The sequence below is a fragment of the Rhinolophus hipposideros genome (assembly GCF_964194185.1).
Source record: "Rhinolophus hipposideros genome assembly, chromosome: 11".
Taxonomy (NCBI): Eukaryota; Metazoa; Chordata; class Mammalia; order Chiroptera; family Rhinolophidae; genus Rhinolophus; species Rhinolophus hipposideros.
Window position 1 is genome coordinate 55,199,091 of NC_138057.1, and position 23,691 is coordinate 55,222,781.

The following is a 23,691-nucleotide window of genomic DNA, read 5'->3' on the forward strand; positions in this document are numbered from 1 at the left end:
GAAGCTTTCCTCTCTCAACTGCATTTACCTTTTCAGGAATAAGTGTGTGGGGCCGCATAAGCATGGGAAGGCTGAGTGGAATGTGAAAAATGCTGCTCATGCACATGCATGTGCGAGACTGGCTGGTCCCACTCAAGTTCAAGGTTTCTAAGAATTGCCATGTGGAGGCAGCCTCCTACCCAGTGTGGTCAGTGCTGCATAGTGGCTCGCTGTGGAAGAAGGCACAGTTCACCATTCATACACCTTGGACAGCTGGGCCTCCTAGGGCTCCCTTCTGACAACCCCAATGGTCCCCCAAACACCTTGCTTCTGTTAATACCCACTGGGAACCTTGAGGACCCGGAAAACGTGGGGCTTTCAGGATCATCTCTTCTAGCTCTCCTAAATTACAGATGGGAAGATGGAGGTTCAGAGGAGAATAGGGACATACTTAGAGCTGAGTCACACAGCTAAAATATAGGACTGGGTCTAGAACTTGGTCTTCTGATGTCCAGGTGGGTGGCATCACACTACCCTGAAGTTCCCAAGTGCTGTGTGACCGTAGATGTGTTGTCAGTCTGTCCCATCCTCAGGGGTGTGGGAGGAAAGAGGGGGGCAGGAATTCACATAGGCTGAGAGTCTCTTCTGTATATGGTTAGAGCTGAGCTTTGGAAGCATCAGATGGACTTCAAATGCCAGTTCTCCCATTTACTGGCTATGTGACTTGAGAATATTGCCCCAAAAGAGTGTTGGTCTCCTCATCTGGATGGAGGTAGTAGAGGTCCCTGCCTCCCAGGCTGTGTGAGGTATTCAGCAGGCCACGCCAGAGGAGCACTCAGAGCAGAGCAGAGCCAGCAGGCCTTCAGGGGCTGAGCGCTCGCTCCCCTAGACCATGAACCCCACCCTGTTGCTCAATAGCATCACTGGGAGCTTTTGAAACATGGTGAGGCTTGGGCCTCATTCCCAGAGATTCCCATTGGCCTGGGAAGCAGGCATCAATATTCTAAAGCCCCAGGTGGTTATCACAGGCAGGGATGAGGAGCTCCGTATTAGACAATACATGTCGTGAAGGCAGAGAACACATCTGTCCTCTCCTCCTGTGAATCTCTGACGTTAGCAGTGCCAGGCGTGTGGTGATCGGTGCTTGATAGTATTTGCGAATGAACGTCTGAACGGATGAACGAGATGTGCACCTGACATTACCTTGTACCACCACCCCGAGAGCTCGGTGTTACCGTCCCTATGTCCAGATAAGAAAACTGAGGCTCAGAGAAGTTAAAGAACTGGCCCAAGGTCACCGGCTGGAGCAAGGACTTGCATATGGGTCTCTGGCGCGAAATTCCACGCGCCTGCAGGGGGAGGCTCATCCTCTTCGCTCCCCACCCCAGGTCACCCCAGTTTTGGGTCTCCAGTTAGGGACGGCTCCTGGGTACTCATCCTGGAAGGTCTGATTCCCCTTCTGTGCTCTGGAGGTGCACAGGCTCTTCCTCCAGCAAACATTTGGAGACCATCCGGCTATACTTTCATCTAGATTAAACAACAGTCAGCCTGTTTCAAAATATGACTTCAGGGTCACCATCTGTTCTGGCTGTTCTCTTAAATCCCATTTCAGAGCCAAACAGGACTCCAGCATCCTGCAGAGAGCAGGTCCCTGTACAACTGAGCAGGAAAATTGGTAGAAAGAAGCAGTGTGTTTTGGTAACAGCTGCAGCACAAATTTTTTATGCCATTTGTTCCCTCTACTCAACAGCATCCAAATTATTGTATGTGTGGACCACAGGCCCGCACTACAGGCTCAAAAGCATTCATTCCCCTGTTGGGCACCTACTGTGTGCCAAGCACTGCGTGAGGCACTTTCCCATGCTTCACCTTCTTTGGGGTAATGGGTGAGAGTGGCCTGGATGGTGGATAGCTGTAGGGACACGACATGCCGTAGACGCTTGGCCGACTTACATTGTCAGACTGGGCCTCAGTTTTCTCACCTTGGGGATGTTAGACTGGGTACTTCCTGAGGTCCTTCCCAGCTCTGAAGGTTACCCTGACCCTCCAGGCTTCCATCAGCCATGGTCAGTGTAGGAGAAATTTCACAGTGCCTGCTGAAGCCATGAGCTCATCCTTCCTGGCTGCTTCTCTGCCCTGACTGAAGTCACACTAGCTCATCTGTTGGGACACCCCGGGCCATTCCCAGGGCAGCTTGATTCTACCCAGGGCATAACATGCCAAATGCTGAGAGGCTGCAGGAAAGTATGTCTCCTGCTGTTGCCAAACTACCGCCTTCGCTCCACATTCCAGATCTCCCAATTCCACCCTCTCCTTGGCAAGAGGAAGGAAAGGGGCCCGACTGCCAGGGGCAGCAGCTCGAGGTGAAGTGGTGATGCCTCCTAAAATGGTCAGCTGTAGCGTTCCTCAGAAACCGTCCAAGGCGCCCCACTGTTGGATAAATTTTACCCTCCTGTCTTCACATTCAAGGCTCCACAACCTGACTTCAGTCTCCTAAATAGTGATTATGAGTAGAAAGAGCTGGGAAGGACCTCAAATGACCCACGTGTGAGTCCCAACCATCTCAGTTACCAGCTCTGTGGCCTTGATCTCCTTCAGCCTCGGTCCACTCACCTGCAAAATGGGATAGCAATAGCCCTCACCTTATCAAATCGTCCTGAGATTAAATGAGCTCATGCATGTGGGTTTAACACCTCTAAGTCTGTCTTTGTCTGGTTTCATACTCTCCACACTAACTCTGGAGGTTACCTAAGGATCCCATTGCTCCATCCCCCAAAACCACTCATACATTTCTGGTTTTCCTACCTCCTTTCCTCCAACGCTGGGTTTGCTTGTGCTCTGCGGGCTCCACTATGTTCACCTGCGTAAAGGCTTCCAGGCCCATCGCAAGTCTCCCAACTCTCAGTTCAGGCCCGTGTACCAGGGCTCTGTGTGTTGGTGTCCTGCCTACGCTATGCTGAGAGCTACCCAGGGACCTGAGTCCAGTCCAGGTCCAGGTCTAGACAAGGTTGGCCACTGGACACTGGTGATGGGCAAAGCCAGACCCTCAACTGGGATCAGGATAGAGTTAAAGACAGGAGGTCAACTCCTGCCTTCCCTTCCGACATCCATTCTCCCTTTGTGGCTGCGTTCTCTCGGGGCTGGGATAATGTAAATTATGACTGAATTGAGTCATGCGGTAGCAACTCTTTAAGACATTTTATTGACCATGTGGTTGTCGACCATGCCAGAGAATTCAAGAAACACCCGAGAACATGCCTCATTTAGAGAGAGACTTAAAAATTGCCAGAATTACTCTTTCAAGTTCCTCCCACAGTGATGTCCCTCCCACCCCATGGGGCTGGGGGTGGAGGGATGCATGGAGGAGCAGGAATCTTAACGTTCTGCTCTGGAAACCTCGAGAAGTGGCCTGTCCCATCCCACCCCATCTTATCCAGTGGCCCCAGCTCGTGCTCCAACACCCAGATAGTGTATGTGCAGCCTCCATGAGGCCTCCGGCCAAACCTCAAGAACCCTAACAGTAAATAACGGACAGGGGGAAGCAAATGTTCACATTCCCCACCCAGACCCTTGTTTCAGGGAGGGGGAAGCTGGAATTCATTCTGAAGGCTAAGAGGCCAGTGTGTTTACAAGCGGCATCCAAACTCAGTCGGGGTGTGAGCATCAAGGGCAGGCATCTTGCAGATGGTTGGTCATTCAAAGCCCTTCTGCTTAAGGGTCAGCCAAAAGGATGGAGGAAGATCTCAGTTAACATCCAGGAAAGTTAACATCCAGCCTCTGTGTGGTTCTAAGTACAGGTTTCCCCTGCTATCCGAAAACACAGCATTCTTAGGAAGCCTTTCATAAGCTGAAATGGGGTAAAGAGAAAACACAGTTATCTTAGCACACATCTTGATAATGAATGCACACGATAAATTGAGATAAAGCACACGATCGGAGCTCGGGCAGCTTGATGCTGAGATGCTGAGTGTACTTCCGGGGAAGGAGCTTGGCAGCCAGTCCCGCTGCTTGGGGCATGCACTGCTCCCATAACACTCGCTGCACAATGAACAGCTGAATGCTATTTTCATTTGTTGCCTTTTTTGGTAAAAGTGAAATCCTTTTTTGATTTCTTTTGGTTAGCGAAAACAGGTACTAATGCAGGTCTTTTGTAAACATGAAGTAGCATAAAGTAAACTTTCGAAAAGCAACAGATACCTGTATTCTATTATGTCTTAACCATGGGGATCAGATGAGAGCAAGGCTATTAAATGCCTATTGAGCTAAATGATGCTGGTGGGGTTACTAGTTACTATGACAGCAGCTAGCATTCATTAGAATTCTTTGTGATTGATGATAATACATACTCGTACTATATGCTAAGACATGCATACAATCACTCTTGTCCAGAATCCATTAAGCTCATTCATTTAGTCACCTGTGCGTTATTCATTCATTCATTCATTCATTCATCCATCCATCCGTCAATGCTCATTTTTGCTCACCCCAGGCAAGGCCTTGTGCTGGAGGGGAGGCAGTGAAGTTAGGAAATAGAGAGATGAAACAGAAGGTGATGGCTGCCCCCTTGAAGAGTTCACAGGCTGGTGGGAGACACAGGCAAGTACACAGATAATAAGAGAGTAGGAAGGAATTGATTGGAGCTTCCTGGGAAACTCACACAGGAAAGGTTTCTCCGCAAGATGGTGACTCATTTGTAGACATCTAGGCGTCACCCTGAGGGTCAGCTTCCCAGTGTGGCTGGAGTGGACTTCGTTGGGTGTCTTCAAGCCCCGTAAGCCCAGTGCAGGGCAGGGGAGCCGAGGAGACAAGGTGTCATGCGGGAAATCCTGCTCACAGCACCATTTGTCGTGCTGGGAGTCATCAGGCAGAGTCTCTGGTCCCACTCCCCATATAAGAATGAAGGATGTGACTAGGCCAAAAAGGAACACCCATGGAGCCATAGATGGGGGAGTCATATCACTATATTCTCGCTGGCGGCATCCGCCTCTCTGCAATCCGCACTTGCCAGCCACCATCTTCTTGCTAGCCCCCATTTTTCTGCTAGCGTAGCCATGGCAGTTATATTAGTGCCCAATGGCTCACTGGTTACAACTGATGGCCAGCTAGCCACAGCTGATGGCCAGCCAATCACAGTTGATGAACATTTACTACCTGAGCCAGCACTTTTCTATGTGAGGCCAAGAGCCTGGAAACTGCTCTCTGGGGCTCTGTCCCCACACAAGGGCAGTTGCTGTCACCGCCCTCTAGAAGGCATGGGCTCTTCCTGGTTGGGACAGGCTTTCCCTGGGGACCAGTTCTCTTGAGACCACAAGCTTACTCCTGGCTACAGAACCCTCGCCCAACATGCCCAGACTAGGGTTTCCAGGTGGGAATTCCCGCCCGGTCTCAGGAATTTTTTTCGCTTTCCCGTTCCCGAATCCTGAGATATAAACTGTTTTCTATTCTCTACGATGAATCGTTTCCACAAAGTGACGGCCAATACTACCTACCACCTGGGTTCAAGGAGCCGATTTTCCTGACCAGCTTTTCTTGGGATTCAGAAACCGGAAAGCGAAAAAAAATTCCTGAGGACGGGCGGGAATTGCTGCCTGGAAACCTTAGCCCAGACTATGGCTGGAGCTCCTAAGCCTCTCTGCAGCCTCCAGCCTGGGGCTAATTGGCTGCCTCACCCCAAGCCATAGGACCCTCCTGTTGTCAATCAGTGGAACCTAGTCACTAAGGGACTCAGCCTTCCATCAGCCTGGCAGGGATGTGGCTTATTTGCTGTGCTACGATCAGAGGGAAGCCCCATCTCGGCTGGGGCCCTGCCTGGGTCTGTCCCCTGGCAGAAGCGTCTGGAGTCCTGCCCAGCCCTGTGCCTGAGTCTAGGCCCTGCTGCTCTCTGCCGGCTCTCGTCTCCTCCTCCATGATTCCCCACAGCTGGCCTCCATTCCAAGCTTAGGCCACCACCTGAGCCTCGGCATAACGCAGGGCAGTGGGTTCCAACCCGAGTGTGTGCATAGTCACCGGGAGGGCTGGTTAAAGCACAGGGTGCTGGGCTTCACTGCACAGTTTCTGATTCCGTCGGTCTGGTGGGGAGCCCATGAACTTGTCTCTCGGATAACTTCCTAGGTGATGCTGATGAATCTGGTCCAGGAATCAAACCTTGAGAATCGCTGGTGTCCTGGTGAAGCGGATGGGCTGGGTCCTCATCTTGTCTCTGCCACTTACCTCATCTCTCTGCAGCTCATCCTCATCTGGACAATAGAGATAGTGGTAACACCTTCCTCACTGGGTGATTGCGAGTAGTAAATGACCCAATCCAGGGCATACTTGGCGTACAAGACGCATTCAGTGAATATATTAGATGTTTGGCTACTGTGACAAAGTGCCACAAACTGGTGGCTTAAAACAACAGAATGTATTCTTCTAAAGTTCTGAGAGGCAGAAGTCCAAAAGCAAGGTGCTGGCAGGCTCTAGGGGAAAAGCCTCCTTTGCCCCTTCCAGCTCCTGGGGGCGGTCCGCATTCCTTGACTCGTGGCTTCCTCAGTCCAGTCTCTGCCTTCGTGGCCACACAGCTGCCTCTTCTTCTGTCAACTCTCCCCTGTGACAGGACACGTGTCAGTAGATGTAAGACCCACCTGGATAATCCAGGATGCTCTCTTCACCTTAAAATCCTTAATTACATCTGCAAAAGGCCCTTCTTCCACATAAAGTCACATTAACAGGGGGCAGGGATGAGGACACGGACGTATCTTTTGGAGGGCCATCATTCAGCTCACTATTGTCCACACGGGCCATGGTTATTATTGTTCAGGTGTTGTTTCTTCCAGCAACTGCAGTTAGGCCTGACCGCAGCTTCCAGCCCTGGGGTTGGGAGGATGGAACGAGGTGCTAAACTAATTTCCAGGTTCCAGCCCCGTTTACTCAAGCCATTCCCAGGCTGGGGCAGGAAATTCTGCTCAAGAAGTTCCACTGGCCACATTATAGCATTTCAGCATGTTCAAGTTTCACTAATCTAATCGGAGAAAAAACTGTACTCTCAGCCCCTAAGACACCTGTTTGGAGCCCTCTGCCCATGTGAATTGTTCCTTACACCTGTGCAGGCTACACCTGATAAAGCATTTTCACGTTCAGAACCACATTTGACCCTCACTGCAACCAAGTGAAGGAGGTTGTATCACCCCATTTTGCAGGTGAGAAAACTCAGGCGGAGAAGGAAAAATTGCCCAAAGCAACCTTTCGTGGCCATTATGGACAGTAGTTCAGGGCAGAGAAATGAAGGCTTATGTCATTGATATAATCACGACCACCACAACCACTGTGATTTATTAAGTGTATGCTTTCGTTAGGCCCTCTGCTCAGTATTTTGTGTCTCCTATCTCAGGTCATTCTCAAAACTCTCTCCTGAAGTAGGTGGCATTATTTCTGTGTTACAGACGTAGAAACTGAGGTTCAGAGAAGTGACGTTTCTTGTCCACGGTTGCACAGCTTTTAAATACGAAGCTGGGATTTGCAGCTGAGTCTTTGTCCCCAACACCGTGCTGCTTGGAGATCCTTTTCCCACCACTGAAAACATGTCAGGTCAGACAAGATGAGAGCAGTGGCTGCCCAGGGACCGCAGGAGCAGAACGTGCAGCCTCCCCGATCTTCTCAGAAGATGAAGCTCCTGAGGGACTCTCACTAGCAGCAGGGCCCTGTTCCTGATAGCTGTAGGGACGATACTAAGAGGGATGGGAGGGGCAGTCAGGGGGATAGGAATAGAGAGGCAGACAGGCTCAAGGTCCCTGAAGTCGGGGACAATCAGGGTGTGCTCCCGGGAGTGGGTCAGCCTCGGGTGTAAGTGACATTCCTGGAGAGGAGGAGAGGGAGACTCCTGGCATCGGACAAATGAGGCTTTATATATCACCAGTTCTGGGACCCAATAGCTGTGTGCCCTTGGGCAAGTTGAACGTCTCTGTGCCTCAGTCCCCCCATCTGTAAATTGGGAACAGTCACAGTGGGGTTGTTGTGAAGAACTCGGGGCTGTGCGTTAGCATTACCTGGGGAGTTATGCCAACGTGCCATGCCCGGGGCCATGCCCGGGCCAGCTGAATCAGCATCTCTCAGGTGAGCCTGGGCAGGGATTCTGTGCAGCCAGGTTGATTCTCTGCAGGAAAAGTACTTGGTTCCCGGGACAGTGAGGCTCACCACAGATGAGCTATCATTACACGTTCACTCATACAGTCATAAAACCAGCATGTATTGGACACCTGCCCGTGCCAGGCTTGTGCCAAACACCAGTTATCACCTGTACAGGCCAGCGGTTTGTATTTGTTGATCAGCCGTGGCTAGCATCGCTTCCAAGAAAATGAGTTAGTTGGCTTCACCACTTTGTGAAGACATGAGAAGGTATTACCGACAAGAAGGAAAATACAGAAAATGTACCCCCATCAGAAAGACCGAAACCCGGTGTGTGGGGAGTGTCATCAAAGCTCTCCAGCCCTTTCAAGAGGTATGTAGAAAAGGAAGAGTGGGCTGTAGACTGTCTGTGGGCCCATAGGCAAATATCTTTCCCTTAAATGCCCCAACTTCAACATCTATTATGTGGAAAGATTTCAATGGGTGCATTTTTGTTGGTTGGTTTATTTTTAACTGCAAAACCCTTTCTTCACCTGAGGCTGTGATTGGAACCCAATATATTCAACAAATTAAGTCTGAGGTGCTGTGGTGTATATGTAGATGAGGGTAGCGGAGTGTGTAGGAATGTGGGAGAGCATGAGAAAGTACCTATGGATGAATGTGTGTAAGTGTGTGACTAGGTGTGAGTGTGTGTGAAGGGGTCAGTGTGTGTGAGTGTGGGATGAATGTGGGTGAAGGTGTGCGTCTGTGTGTGTGAATGTGTGTATGTGTGGGTATGACTAAATGTATCGGTGTACGTGAGTGTCTGTGGGTATGCTGTGAATAGGTGAGAGTATGTGTATGAGTGTCTTCTTACTAGTGTGAATCTGTGTGTGTGTGTGTGACTGTACATGTGCGTGTGTTAGGGGGCGGGGGGCTGGCCTTCTCCTCCTTAGCCTCCCCTCCGCCTGCGGGCAGCCCCGTCTCTGCCCCTCCCTCCCTCTCCCTGCCCCCACACTCTGCCCTATAGTTCGAAACCCTGTCTTCACTGCCCCTGCCGCCCTGCCAGCCGTTGGTTCTGTGTCCCCTTCCAGTGCTGAGCCTGGCAGTTTTCAGGAGCGGCGGGTTGTTGGGTGCCGTTTCCAGCAGGTTGCTGCCTGTTCCTATCCGGTGCCCCTCACATGCCCCCGACAGGCCCCTTCTCCTCCAGGCACGTTTTCTTCACAGAGCCCTGGCAAGCCCTCCAGAGCTGCCTGCCGAGCTGGTGACTCATTCCAGCTGATGTCATCCCCACGATTCAAGGCCCTCATCACTCTCAAAGAGTCCTTGTTCCCCAGATGCAAGAGGAAGGTCCACAAACCGAGAGCAGTTGACTACAAAGCTCTTCCCAGATGCCCACAGCTGCTCACACCTGCCCACACCTGCGGGCCTTCACCGTGCCTCCTGGTGCACATGGTCGGTCGCCTGGTTCCCGGAACAGAGGTTTGGGGAATGGGACAAAGCGGGGTCTGAAGGCCCTCGCTCAGCAAGTCAACAAGACCCACCATGTGCTTCCAGACGCTTCTGTATGGCTCTTTCACTGGAGCCAATTTCTGCCTAGCCCAGGGTGTTAATGCATGTGTGTGCATGGGTGTGCGTGCTTGTGTATGTGTGTGCATGGGTGTGCGTGTGCAGGGCGTGGTGGTGAGCAGACCTGGGTCTTAGCGTCAGAAGTCATAGCACACTGTCTCCAGGTAAAATTCCTCTGTTCCTTAGTCACTGGGCCTCTTTACCCAATGGTATTATTAGTTCTTTAAAAGCTAAGAATTGGAGGGTGGCTGTGAGGTGACAAGAATGTGAGAGTGCCTGACCCTGAGTCAGCCCCAGTCGAGTCAGCTGGGACTCACCCTGGGTCCTGAGTGCTCATGACGTACTGGGCCCCATGCTAAGCACAGCCCTGTACGGGATGTCCATTCTCACGATGATGCTGTGAGGCAGCCTCCATTGCTGTCCCACTGTACAGATGAGACTACAGCTCAGAGAACTGAAGTGATTTGTCCAAGGTCACACACCAGTTAGTAGCAGACCTGGGACTCAAACCCAGGTCTGTCTGACACCGGAGCCTAGGGAATTAACTCTTACCTGTGGCTGCCAACTGGGAAAGGGCATCAGACTCACCCAGGCCAGACCCTGGAGGAGTCTGAGTCCATAGGGCAAGGCAGGAGGGGCAGACCTCTGTCTTTTTAAAAGCTCCCTAGGTGATTGATATGTGGCCAGGGCTGGAGCCTTCACACCATGCTAAACCACCTATTCAGATTTGAATCCTGACTCCAATCACTTTTTATCCTCATGGCCTAGGAGCAATAATGAACTTCTCCAAGCCTCAGTTTTCTAACCTGTAAAATGGGGATAATATTATCTATCTCATAGACAATTAGGAGTGAAGATGAAATGACTGGTGCTCTTTGAATGGAGCCTATCACACATTAAGCCCACAGTAAATCTTAGCTGTTAATGTTATTGTTTCTTGTCATTCATTCATGGGTCACCCTTGCCTCTGTATTGGTCCTGGGGACTGAGAGATGAGTCCATCCATGCCCAGGAGCCCATGTCTAATAATATCAGAGAAGGAAGGGAACTAACCACCAGAATGCAGAGAGATGAGGGTGTTTGGGTCGATGGATGGACAGGGACTATGGGAACACAGAGATGTGCAACCTCTTCCCTCCCAGACCAGAAGGGTAGCCCAGGAGGCAGTGCGCTGTAACAGGTCTTCAGTGCTGGCTCCTGCACGGGGCCTCAAGTGAGTTACTTCCCCTCTCTGGGGCTTGATTCTCTCCTCTGAGAAATGAGAACATGAGCTCTGCCTTGCCTTCCTCCTGGAAGAGGAAACAGGTGAAAGGATGCTTTGAAAACCAGAGAGGGTGCTGGATGGGTGCCTTCCTGCTGGGGCTCTCAGCTGGGCCCAGCTCCTTCCAGCTGTGGGGCAGTGCAGCCAAGCTGCAGGGCCCACACCTTGCCAGTCTCTGCCCACCTCCAGCTCCCTTCAAAACCATCCCTTTCTCAGTTTAGGCCAGAGGCCTGAGAGAGCAAGAGAGGGGGCTGGGGAGCTCACACAGTAAGTTCATTGAGCAGGAAAATTCCTATGCTATATATGAAAACCGGAAAAGGGAAGGAGGCAGTCTAAGTTTACATGTAGAAAAATGGTCTTCTGTAGTTCAGAAAAATGAGGTCTTTCATTGTTGGCAAGTCCAGGTCTCCCTTCTAAGTTGATCCAGGATTTTTTCCCTGGCAGGGAAACAGTTCTTTTTCTAAGAAACGCATTGGTGGTTTTTCTAAGAACCTCTTGCATCTTTACTGGATGCAGACAGCTCCCATGCGACATACATTCTGTTGTGTTCACTTTCCTCGGGGAAGGAAGTCAGGTAGAAACGGGCATTTCTGGACATTCCAGCCTGGGTGGGGTGATGTTTCCCCTAGGCAGAGCGGTGACATTTTCCTGGGCACAGTACCCCACTTCGCTGGCCAGCCCATGCTGTCCAAAGACGAAGACATCTATGGGGAGCACTGGTCCCTGTTGGAGTCATTCCTTCCAGACCCTGAAGGCTGTGGGCTGAAGGAACTGGCAGTTAAGGGTGGTTAGAGAAACTGGAAAACAGACGGGAGAAGAGGAAGATGCAGAACTGGAGCCTCTCAGACCTGGCAAGGGCCTCTGGAAACCATCTAGTCCAGGCCTCTTGTTTTGCAGATGAGGAACCTGAGGCTCAGAGAGAAGGGACTACTCAAGATCACACACTGAGCTGGTGGCTGAGTGGACCTCCCAAATTGACCCTTTCTACCCCCTTGTGCAACATATGAGAGGCGAGGAGGTGGGAGTTGAGGCCGACGTGTGTATGGTCTCAGAGGAAAGAGCCAGGCAGGTGGGAGCTACGGGGGACATGCCTGCGCTCACCAGGAGAACGAGCTCTGAAGACTTAGAATTGCCCAACAGTAGTCAGGGTTGCTGTTGGGGGTGGGGCGGGTCTCCCCAACAATGGAGATGTGTAAGCAGAAAACAGATGGCCTTTTGGTGGGTGTACGGCGGGGGAAACTCCTTCTCCAGATGGTGAGCTGCACTCATTGCTCACAGATCTGTGGCTTGCTGAACTCCCAGCTTCCTGTCTCTCTAGGGAGCTGAAAGGAAAGGAAGACACAGGTTAGGAGGTCTGAGTTTGGTACTTCCAGGGTCTCGGGTCACCTCCCCATAGGGGTTTCCAAAGGGAAGGGAAATAACGGTCTGAGAACATGCAAGAATGTCTCCCTCGCAGGCAGGATGGCTTGAGAAGGAGCAAGGAGGAGGGCACTTGGATTCTGAGGCTCCCCAGCTCATGCTGCAGGGAGCAAAGGAGGCATTAGGGACCTCTTCTCTCTCAGGGGCTGAGTGTGGGGAAATTCAGGCCAGATGGGCCCTGCTAGGGTCCCCAGGGCAGTCAACCCCATTTTACCTGTATACCCTTGGCCTGTTGGCTCCAACCCCTGGCCACAGCAACACGGGGTCCTCAGGCCTGCCTCTTAGCCCTGCCCCCAGCTTGAAGGAGTCAACATGTCCCCATTACAGCTGACTGAAGTGTGCTGTGGGTCTTCACAGCTGTGGGCGGGAATGAGAGGTGCAGAGAGGGGCACCTTCAGTTTTCCCAGGCGGCTGGTATAGGAAAAGGGCGGAGGATGGGAGGTAGGCACCCAGGTTCTAGTCCTGACTTGGACACAGCTACCTGTATGACCTCAGACCTGCTCTCCTGGGTCCCTCCAGACCGCTGACTCTGATTCTGTTGTTAGGATCCCCGTTCTCCCAGTTTCCCCAGGCACAGGAAAGTAAGGGTCCCTCCCAGCTCCAACCTGGGAAGCCTTCCTTGGATTTCATGGAGATGCAGTTCTCCACGTGTCCGCCAGAGGCTGCTGTCGCGCACGCTCCTGGGGTGTCTTCAGCCTCTTCTGCTCTGCCTGTCTGGCTTCTTCGCAGCCCTGGTTGACCCAGAGCCAGAGGAACGCTCCTTAGCCTCTTGGGGCCTTAAAAGCTAACAAGCTCGAGCCCTGGGCTCGGGTCCCAGATGTCATCTGTGAGATGGAGCTTTGCAAAGCCAGATACACATCTTGATTCAGGCAAGACTCCAAAGCCCAGGCTAGCCCCAAGCACTCTGCAGGACCCCACAGATGGAAGGGATTGAATGAGTCCATTAAATAGAAGGAGAAACTGAGGCCGGATTGGGGAGGAGAGGCACCAGATGTCGTGGAGTCTGTGGCTGAGAGGAGGAAAAGAGGGAAGGGTCCCACCCCCATCCCATCCCGTTCTTCACCTCCTCTGGCCAAGTCGCCGTCATCTTCGTGGAAGGAAAAACCTGAGCCCTGTCCTGTTTATTTCTTTATTGCTAGATTCTGCCCTGGTTTCCATGGAAACTGGCTTTGGACCCCTGGGAGGAAAGTCGCACCCCGCGGTGACTGCTCAGATTTTCCTTTGCCTGGTCCATCTCTAAAGCAGTCTGATTCTTCTGCCTGTGCCCTTTGGAAGGGTTGGCCCAGAGATGTGCTCTGGAGCCTGAACCAAAGACTTAAGCGGGGCGCGCCCCAGCGGCATCGGTCTGTCCCCTTTCCTCAGGCCACATTGCCGAGTGTCTGCTCTATGCCAAGCCCTGATGTGGGTGCTTACAGGAGACGGCGACGCCTGTGACGCCTGTGGCTCTGTGTGGAGGCCAGGGTTGGGGCTCTGGTGTCTTGGGTGGCAGCTGAGTGAGACTGGAGAGATTCCGCTGTGAGAAGATGGGGAAGGGTGTTACCAATAGAAGGCACAGCATTAGCAAAGACAAACAGAGGAAAATAAGGAGATGAAGTAAAGGGTGTCTTGAGTGGAATTTCGACCTTATCCTAAAATACTAGGGAGCCACAGAAGGCTTTAGAACTTGAGAGTAGCATGAATGGATGACTAACTGAGACGCCTGGGTAATGAGTTTCCTCAGAACCTACATTCTAGATTCAGCTCCATATCCCAGCACCACACAAGGCATGATATGGAGGCTTTCTAAATGTTATCAAATTCACAAATTGGAAAAGTAAGGTGAAGAACCCCTATTGCAAATGAAGCTATCCCTAGGCATTAATGGAATGAGAGATTGAGACGGAGATCAGATTCAGCCCCAGGAGGTGTTTTGAAGGCAGTGAAAACACAGACTATGTCAGAGTGGATATGGCTTGAAGAGTCCATCTCGTCTAACTCCCTGATGCACAGATGGGGAAACTGGGGTCAAGGACGGGGAGCAGCTTGCCCAAGAGCACGGACAGTGTCCAAGGCAGACTCCACTCAAGAGCCCTGCTTCCCTTGCCTGGGCCCTCTCGTTGCCCTGTGGCTGTGTGCATACCTGGGTGTGGGGGGCGCTCCTGGGTCCGTGGGCCCAGCATCGTGGAGATGGCAGGGAGCCTGGATCTCCAGGTGACGGATGAACATGCAGTGAGGTCTTTGTTGGATGTGGGACCTGTAGCCTGACCTCACTAACCGTTACCAGTGTCTCAGTCTCTGCACCTGTCTCTTCTTGTGTACTTAGCATTTTAGGAATATTATTTTACTCAAGTTCCAGTGTGAGTGAGGTGTTATTATCTGGGGAGAAGTGTGGCACCCTCCCATGAAGGGCCCCAAGGTTCCTGAGGCTGGAGAGTTCCAGAATCAGCCCCCCGATCAGCATGCCTCGCTAGTCTGCCCCCCCAGGACTGTGGGATGTATTCCCACCAGCTGCGATCTCCACTCCCCCACTTCCTGACCAGCACGGAGCGATTCCAGGACAAGCCTATGGACCAAATTGCTGGGCCTGTTTGTCTTGGCTCGTTGGCTTTTCTCCCCTCCCTGGTGGCTGCCTGAGCAGGTGGCCCTCCTGTCGGAGGCCAAGGGGAAATGAGCCAGAAGGCCCAGGCGCAGCCCTGAGCATGGGTCACTCCAGGCCAGGAGTCGCCCCTTGCCACATCACACCACGCCATGGGACAATGGAGGGGGTGGGGGCTGCTGAGAGCAGGGCAGGGCTGACTTGGGCTTCCTCTAGATTTGTGGCTTGGCTCCCTCTGTGGCTGATCCAGTGGAAACAAGACCTTTTAACTGTTGCCTGCACACTTGTCCTCCCTTCGCGGGAAGGGCACCCGCTCTGGAGACTTGAGATTCCAACTCAAAATCACACCTCCCTCTATCCATTCTGGCTTCGCTGCTCCATCTGTTACTTCCTGGCTGTGTCTTCTGGTCATGGAACTCTCACTGAGCATCCATCTCCCTGTTTAGTAAACAGGAGGTTAGGTAGATTTGTGATTATTTTTTTAAGCAGTGTCTGTCTGGGACTAAGAATTCCCAGAATTGCCATGTAGAAGCCTGGGCTATACTGCTTAAGCAGGTATCCAGGTGGGAACTTTTCAGCCCCTCTCCCCCACCCCCATACCCTGAACCCCCACCTGTCCCTGGAATTCCAGGGACACTGCTTGGAAACAAACCCCTGGATGAGAAGCTCTGGCCCATTTACTCCCCGTGAAACCACAAAACCACACATTCTCCGAAGAGCATCCCCACTGGCAAGGAGCTCTCCCTCCTCCTCTCAGTAGGAGAGAGAGGAACTGGAGGAAAAGCTTTTCACTGGCTTAGATAAAGGATGAAGAAAACCGGGCTATCAGCAGGGTGCTCAAGGTTTTGTTTTGTTTTTATCTTTAAACTATGGAGGGGAGAAAAGAAATCTCAGTGGGGTGTTTGCTTTTATTTCTAGTATTTTTTTCACTCTTTTTTTTCCCTTCTGTATAAAGATGGGCTATATCTGAGTGAGGAAAAGCAAGAAGAAAAGGTTTTGTAATGTCTACAGGAGAATGGATGGAATGAATGTCTTTAAAACATGTCAGTGTCTTTATTTTTCACACCATGTACTGGTATAAAATTCAAAAAGTAGAAAAAAGAATCCAGTGAAAGGAAAGTTTCCTGTTCTCCCCTGGCCACCAGCTCCCTTCCCTGGAGACGGTCTCTGCTCCCAGCTTCTTGTGTGTCCTAGAGATTTTCTAACCTATATTTTAAAATATGTTATATAGATTTACGTATTTAGCCTGTATTAATATATGTATTTCCAACTGACAGTGATTCTATTCTATACCTTGTTGGGGTATTTTTGGAGGGAGGGTGTTTATTTTTACCTAATACATCTTGTGGATTGCTTTATATTGATACCTAAGGCATCACACCTATTTAAAGGCTGCATTGCATTTCATTGTATGGATAAACAAAAAAATTATTTATTTAACCATTCCCAAAGACGGACATTTTGATACATTTTAAATAATGCTGCAATGAATATTCTTGAATATGCTTCACATTTCACATAGATAACTTTATGTGTTAAAACAACTCATAGACATACGTGTCTAATTACTTGATCGTTGAGTACATGTACACTTGTAATTTGGATAAATATTGTCAAAGATGTCACACCAATTTATGCTCCCCCCAGCAATGCATGAGATGGCCTATTTCTTAAACCCTGCCAACACAGCCTATGATCCAATATTGATCTTTACCAAGCTGATAGAGAAAACGGTGTTTCTTTGTAGTCTTAACTTGTATTTCTCTCATTCTGAGTGAGGTTGCCTGTCTTTTCCTGTGTTCAAGAGCTATTTTTATTTCTTTTACTGTGGAAAGACTTTCTTATTCTTTGGCCATTTTCCTCTTGGGTTGTTGCCCTCCTGCTTACTCATTTGCTTCATGTATTTGGGTAATTAGTTTGTGGTCTATAATATATGTAGCAAATATTTCTTTGTTCAATTTTGGGATTTCATTTGACATCATGGGGATTTTTATTTTGCTATGCATATTCAGAACTTTAAAATTTTCTGTGTAGTTAAATTTAACCAGATTCAGCAATCATTTTATTTATGCCTTCCGGGGTTTGTCAAACTTAAAATTAATTTCTGTTTTAATGCATGTTGCAGACTGGAGAGATAAAGCATTGGATTGAGGATCAGATCCAAGTTCATAGCCAGCAACTGCCTTCCATCATTTAACCTCAGTTTCGCCTTCTATAAAATGAGGGAATTGGACTTCATTCATTCATTCACTCATTCATTCGTTCATTCAGCAGCACTGGACTGGGTGCTGGGAACATAGAAAGGAATGATGTGTCCTTGTCCTAATGGTCCAATCGGGAGAGAGACACATCACCAGAGAGTGAAATGCTTGGATGGAGGACCCAGTGTGTATTGTGAGGACATCTAATGCAGCCTTAGGAATTGAGGGAGGAGGGTGTGGGTGCAGGAGGTGAAACTAGGGATTTAAGGGGAGGTGAGGCCAGGGCTGAGTCTTGATTGTCATGGTGTGGAATTAACCCCTGCTCATTTGCCAAAGGTGAAAGCATTAACAGACTCTATAAAGTGGGAGAGTGAAGAAAGGTTTTATTAAAGTTAGGAAGAAAGAAGCTGCCCATAGCAGTATCCAAAGATGACAGCTGCCATGGGTAATAAGGAGGGAAACACCGGTGGTGGGGGAGGGGATGGAGGTGCAGCTGCGTCGCCGGGGCAGAGTCCAGAGTCTGAGAGTGGACAGCTGCTCTAACTTCAGGTTAGCTTTTTCTTCTATAGGAAAAGGGGAGTTGGTTAGGTAGTTTTGAGGACTGACATCCTTCCTGGGTTCTGGTCTGTTTAAAGACGATGTTATCTCTAGACTCCAGACTTGGGGTTGGCCATAGCAGCCTGGGACTTTAATGTGTCACCAGTAAATACAGCAAGGGAGTCGTAAATTGGATTCCAGTGTTCGGGTGCTTGAGGACTAAGAAGTTGTTCTTTTCAGATTAGGATGTTGTTAATTAACGAGGTATGGGTAGCCTTGAGAAAGGAAACAAACAGGGTTCTTCAGTTAATCAGTGAGGGGAGAAACAAAGAGAAAACAGATGAATATCAAGATGGATCAAACTGCAAACAGACTAAGTCTAATTACAGGTAGCTAGATAGCGAGCTATGCAGTGAGTTAAACTGCAAACTAGATAAGTCTATCTGTGTTATTGATTCCCTGAATTTCACCTTTACATTGATGAAAAGGTGTTATTCTAGCAAAATAACTGGGTGGCGTGGCGTGGCGTGGGATGGGCTGGGCTAGACGGTAGAAGGGAAAGCATGTAAGATAGAAGAGGGAGTTACCTGCGATAGCGTGAAGCATTGGAGGGGCTATGTCTGGGCATGTTGGGGAGGGGGGAATAAGAAACAAACGTTATCACTATAGTTGAAAAGCCTCATGGACCTCTCACAAATCATCTCTCTCTGCCTCCCCTAAATGTTGGCAAGAACATGCTGCTGGTGTGTATGTAAAATGACACAGTTACATCTTAAATCTTCTCACTGCAAAAAAAGAAGTGACAATTATATGACGTGATGGAGGTGTCAGCTCAAGCTAAGGTGGGAACCATATTACAATATATAAATGTATCCAATCAACACTTCGTACACCTTAAACATCCACAATGTTATATATCAGTTGCGTCCAAATTTAAAAAAAAATGGCACAGTTGTTTCGGAGAACATTTTAGCAGCATTCAGTGAAGTTGCAAGTGTCCACATCATCCCGTAGTTCCACCTCCAGATGGTAGAGTTATCTGCAGAGGTAAGCACGAGGAGACATGTATAAAGAAGTCCATAGCAGTAGTGTTTGTAATAGTAATGGAAACCTCACTTTCCATCAATAGAAAAGTGAATCAATTCATCATGGCTTATTTATACCATAGAGCACTATGGTGAAAATACAAGACCCAGAGCCATGTGCATCAACAAAGATAAATCTCAAAAACACAGTGTTCAGTGTATTGGTGGGGGAAGGGCCAGAAGAAGACACTCAATATGCCAACATGTATATGAGGTTTAAAGACCTCTAAAAGGTCTCCACATTCTATTAGAGGAACAAACTCATGTAGTAAACGTACAGAGACCTGCATGGGAATGATAAACACCGTGTCCCCTGAGTAGCTCGTCAAGGGTGTGGGCAGGGAATAGGGTTGGAGAGTTCATGAGAGGGCAGCTGAATTGATATTTCCTTTCCTAAGCAGAATGGTGGGTGGGCAAATGCCTGTTTCTCATATTATTCTTTAAAAAAAATAATATATTCTATTTAACCCAGTATTTCCCCAAATTGCTGTCACATGTAATCAGTGTAATATTATTAACGAAATAGTTTACATTCCTTTTTTCGAACTAAGTCTTCAAACTCCAGTTTGTATTTTATACTTATGGCACTTCTCCGTTGGAACAACCCACGTTTTCAAGTGCTCAATAGCCACACTTGACTAATGGCTATTGTACTGGACAGTGCAGGGTTAACACGTCTCATATAGAGGTTGTGTCAGCTGACCTCTGAGATTCCTTTCTGAACTTGAAAGTCTAGGAGGAGAATGGTGATGTTAATAATACCCACCAATTTATTGAGCATTTGCCACGTACCAGCACCTCCTATTATCACATTTAATCCTTCCATTTAATTACTCTTAAAAATTTATGGTAAAATAGAAATACATAGAATTTACCATTTTAACCACTTTTATGTGTCTCATTATTATTTATGCTTTTTGGTATTTCCTAAATATTTCATGATAATTTGTGACACACGTGCCTACATGCACACAGAGGCTAGCTGCTGGCTATTGACATCCTTATATGTCAATATAAGGATGTCATATATGACATCCTTCTCTGTGGGGACCCTGGGGGGAAGCACAGGAGTCAGGCTGTGTCTCTCTCCCACCCTCCTGGGATGTTTGAGTTCCTGGACAAACCAGAGTTCCCACTGTATCTTCTTACTGCTGAAGGGTCATTGGCACAGAGGGCACACTAGATTGAGCTCCACCCCTGGGAGAACCCCTGGGAGAGAGCCCCCATCTCATGAGACTGAGGCAGTGAACCAACCTGAGGTCAGACCAGCCATGGCTCGAAAACATCCTGCCACTTACTGGGACGACCGTGTTTCCCTGAAAATGAGACTTAGCTGGACCATCAGCTCTAATGCGTCTGTTGGAGCAAAAATTAATATAAGACCCAGTTTTATTTTAATATATATTAATTTTTGCTCCAAAAGACGCATTAGAGCTGATGGTCCGGCTAGGTCTTATTTTCGGGGAAACACGATAGCTATGTAACCTTAGGCCAGTCACTCTATCTTCCCAAGCCTTAGTTCTTCAACTGTAAAATGGGATAACAGCACTAATTCCCATGTGAAAAATCCAGTCATTATTATTCTTTGTGGGGAGCCCAGGGATACAGGGCAAAGTGTCTAGGACCCCATCTTGGCCTCCCTTTCCACATCAGTCAGTGGGGGCAGTAACCCCGCCACCAACCTTTTGGGCTTGTTGAGTGGACGTAATAAAAGGAGCAGTGAACGTTTACTGTGTTACCACCATGTTTTCCGGGGTGACGTGGATGGTCTCATTTCATCATTCTTGTGCAGCCCATATCATAGAGGCAGACATAGCCTTGGAGTGGTTAAGTGACTCACCCGAGGTCACCTAGCTGGTTAGTTTTCCAGCTAGGAAAGTTGTTAAACTGGAGAGCAGGGTTGATATGTTAGATGAGGCTTTTCTCGTGTTTCTCCCGAGTGCCGTGGGTGTTCTCTGGAGACCAATCCACCAAGCCCCCCGAGGTCAGTCAGGTTCTCAGCATTCTCTGGTTTTTGGCTGTAGCCCAGGGAGTCACCACATGAGTCTGCTTTGCCCCCGGTCTCTGGAGGGGGACCCTGCTCGATTCTGACCCTCATTAACAACAGGCCTCCTCCACCAGTAGAATCCTCTGTTATCGTGCTTCACTTCCGAGGCCAAAGGGCCCTGCGTGTTCATTGCCCTTCCTGCAGGAGACCTGTCCACCTCTCCCTGGGACCTGCCTTCCTATCACAGCTGGTACCTTGGGCATCACCTCAGGAGTGGGTGCATGGCACTGTAAGCCAGCCCACAGCCTTCTTTCAGGGGACATTGGTTGAATGGACCAAGGCTCCCTTTCCAGGCTACCATAATGGAACCTCGTTAATTCTCTCCTCAGCGTGTGGTGGTTAAAAGCACCAGGGAACAGATGCTCTGGCTTAGAACCCTGGATGGAACTTAACCTGGGGCAAATCTCTTATCTTCTCTAAGTTTTCCCTCAAGTAAAGTGGGGATAATAGTACCTAGCTTCCTAGAGTTGTTATAAGAGTAAATGAGCTAATAACATGGGTGAGGTGTTTAGAGCAGAGCCTGGTTCAGAGAGAGCTCAGGGAATATTAGTGATGACGATAATGATAACAATTACGCAAATTTCAATGGTCCCAAGTTCTAGGAACACGTTACTTTGTCCCACTTGCTTCTCTCCCCCACCCCAGGCACTTAAACGGTAGATCTCATTCAAAACAAAACAAAACAAACCTACCCAGTTCCATAGAAAGAAATGGAAACAAATCTCCAAGTTGATGGGGAACATTAAGTATTCTGGGAATATTCTAGGAAATACTGTTAAATGTTTTCCAAACTACAGGTCATGACCCATTAGTGGTTAATGAAATCAATTTACTAAGTCATTTCCAGCATGTTTTTAATAAAATACAGGAGAAAAAGAATTATTAAATAGAAAGGAAAATATCAGAGGGCCTGGTGAGTATTAGAAATAATGTCTTATGAAATATTTATTGCAGTGTTACAGATATATATTTATCTAAATGTGCATATTGGGTGGCCGTGTAAATGCATTTCTAATTGTGGATCGTTGTCAAAAAAGTTTGGAAAACAATAATTAAGAAAATACAAAATATATGGTGATAGAAGGAGAACTGATTCTGGGTGGTGAACACACAATGGGATTTATAGATGATGTAATACAGAATTGTACACCTGAAACCTATGTACCTTTACTGACAATTGTCACTACAATAAACTTTAATATTTTTAAAAAAGAAAAAACTATCCAAAACCCTTAAAAAAGAAAAGAAAAGAAAATACAGTGGGACTAAGGTATACAAAAGGCCAGTTATAAAATGAGTCATGGGGATGTGAAGTGCAGCATAGGGAACATAGTCAATAATATTGTAGTAACTATGTGTGGTGTCAGATGTTTGCCAGACTCGTGGTGATCACTTTGTAAGGTATGTGAATGTCTACTCACTATGCTGTATACCTGAAACTAATATGATATCATATGTCAACTATAATTGAAACATAAATTTTAATAAAAGGAAAAACAAGTACAGTGTGGTCCTGTACTTTCATTCGTGAAAGTCACGTCATTTCATTCGTGACTTTTCATTTCTTCTTCATTTCCAAGCATAGTAGAATATATGTGTGAAGCATGGCCTGTCTCTTCCTCCCTGCAGAATCGGCTTCCCAGAGCCACCTGGACCTCACGGAGCTCATCGGTGTCCCTCTGCCCTCATCCGTGTCCTTTGTCACAGGCTATGGTGGCTTCCCTGCCTACAGCTTTGGGCCTGGCGCCAACGTGGGCCGCCCGGCCAGGACTCTCATCCCACCCACCTTCTTCCGGGACTTTGCTATCAGTGTCACGGTGAAGCCCAGCAGCGCCCAAGGTGGCGTGCTCTTTGCCATCACAGACGCCTTCCAGAAGGTCATCTACCTAGGCCTGCGGCTCTCAGGCGTGGAAGATGGCCGCCAGCGGGTCATCCTCTACTACACAGAGCCCCGCTCCCGAGTGTCCCATGAGGCTGCTGCCTTCTCCGTGCCCGTGATGACCCACAGGTGGAACCGTTTTGCTGTGATCGTCCAGGGCGAGGAAGTGACCCTCATCATGGACTGCAAGGAGCACAGCCACTCCCCCTTTCAGCGGTCCTCCCAGACCTTGGCTTTTGAGCCCAGTGCGGGAATCTTCGTCGGCAATGCAGGAGCCACGGGGCTGGAGAAATTCACTGTGAGTCCAAGCCCTGCACATCAGGGGTTCGCTGGACACGGACTCACCGTGCGACAAACATGAGCAACTGTTCTTGTTAGGATTGTATCCGCGTGTCCTCAAAGAGGCATGCATGCATGCTGGGAAGAACGCTAGGCCTGGATTCCAAAACCTAGATGCCAGGCCCGAGTTTTCAATGTAGCCCGGTGGTGGTAGACAGTACCTGGGTTTTCTGATCCTCTCTGTGTTTTCTTATCTGTAAGTAGGGAGAAGAAAACCTATGCCATGGGGTTGTAGAGTCAAGTGAGATAGCCAGTGTGAAAGCCCTTTGTGCATTTTAAAGTATTATATAAAGAGTAAGGTTGGTTATATCCATCAGTGATTTTTACCTTTGGTTACGGGTGGCAGATACACGTAAGTAATTTCTGCAAAAGGTAGAATACGCTAGAATGCCTGAGGGATTCTTTCTCCTTTAGGACAACGTGCTCTGAAAAAAATATCAGAAAACTGACTTTACTGTCAAAATGAGCTTTTTCATGAATAAGCCATTCTAAAGAAAATCCCTAAGTTATTGTAGTTATTCATTTAGTCAGCAGCTGTACTGACTTTGTGCTTACCGATTCAAGACCTTCCTGTGGGGTGGAGTTGGGTTTATTTGTAGTACAGTGGAAGACTGAGGGTTTTAGGAAGTTAAAATCCAATTAATGTTTTTAAGACACTTAATCTGGCTGTGTCCTGGAGAACTGAGCTGTCCGGTGTGAGGAGAGGAAGTAAGAGAGGAGG

General features: G+C 48.8%; 1 protein-coding gene across 2 annotated transcripts in view; it reads left to right on the plus strand.

Annotated features, from left to right (window-relative positions):
* Window positions 1-23,691, plus strand: part of COL15A1 (collagen type XV alpha 1 chain) — a 97,966-nt gene that overhangs the window by 11,917 nt on the left and 62,358 nt on the right. For both annotated transcript variants that reach the window (XM_081066450.1, XM_081066451.1), the window contains one exon: window positions 22,382-22,929. In XM_081066450.1, the coding sequence (XP_080922576.1) occupies window positions 22,382-22,929 (548 nt within the window). The remainder of the gene's footprint in view (window positions 1-22,381; window positions 22,930-23,691) is intronic.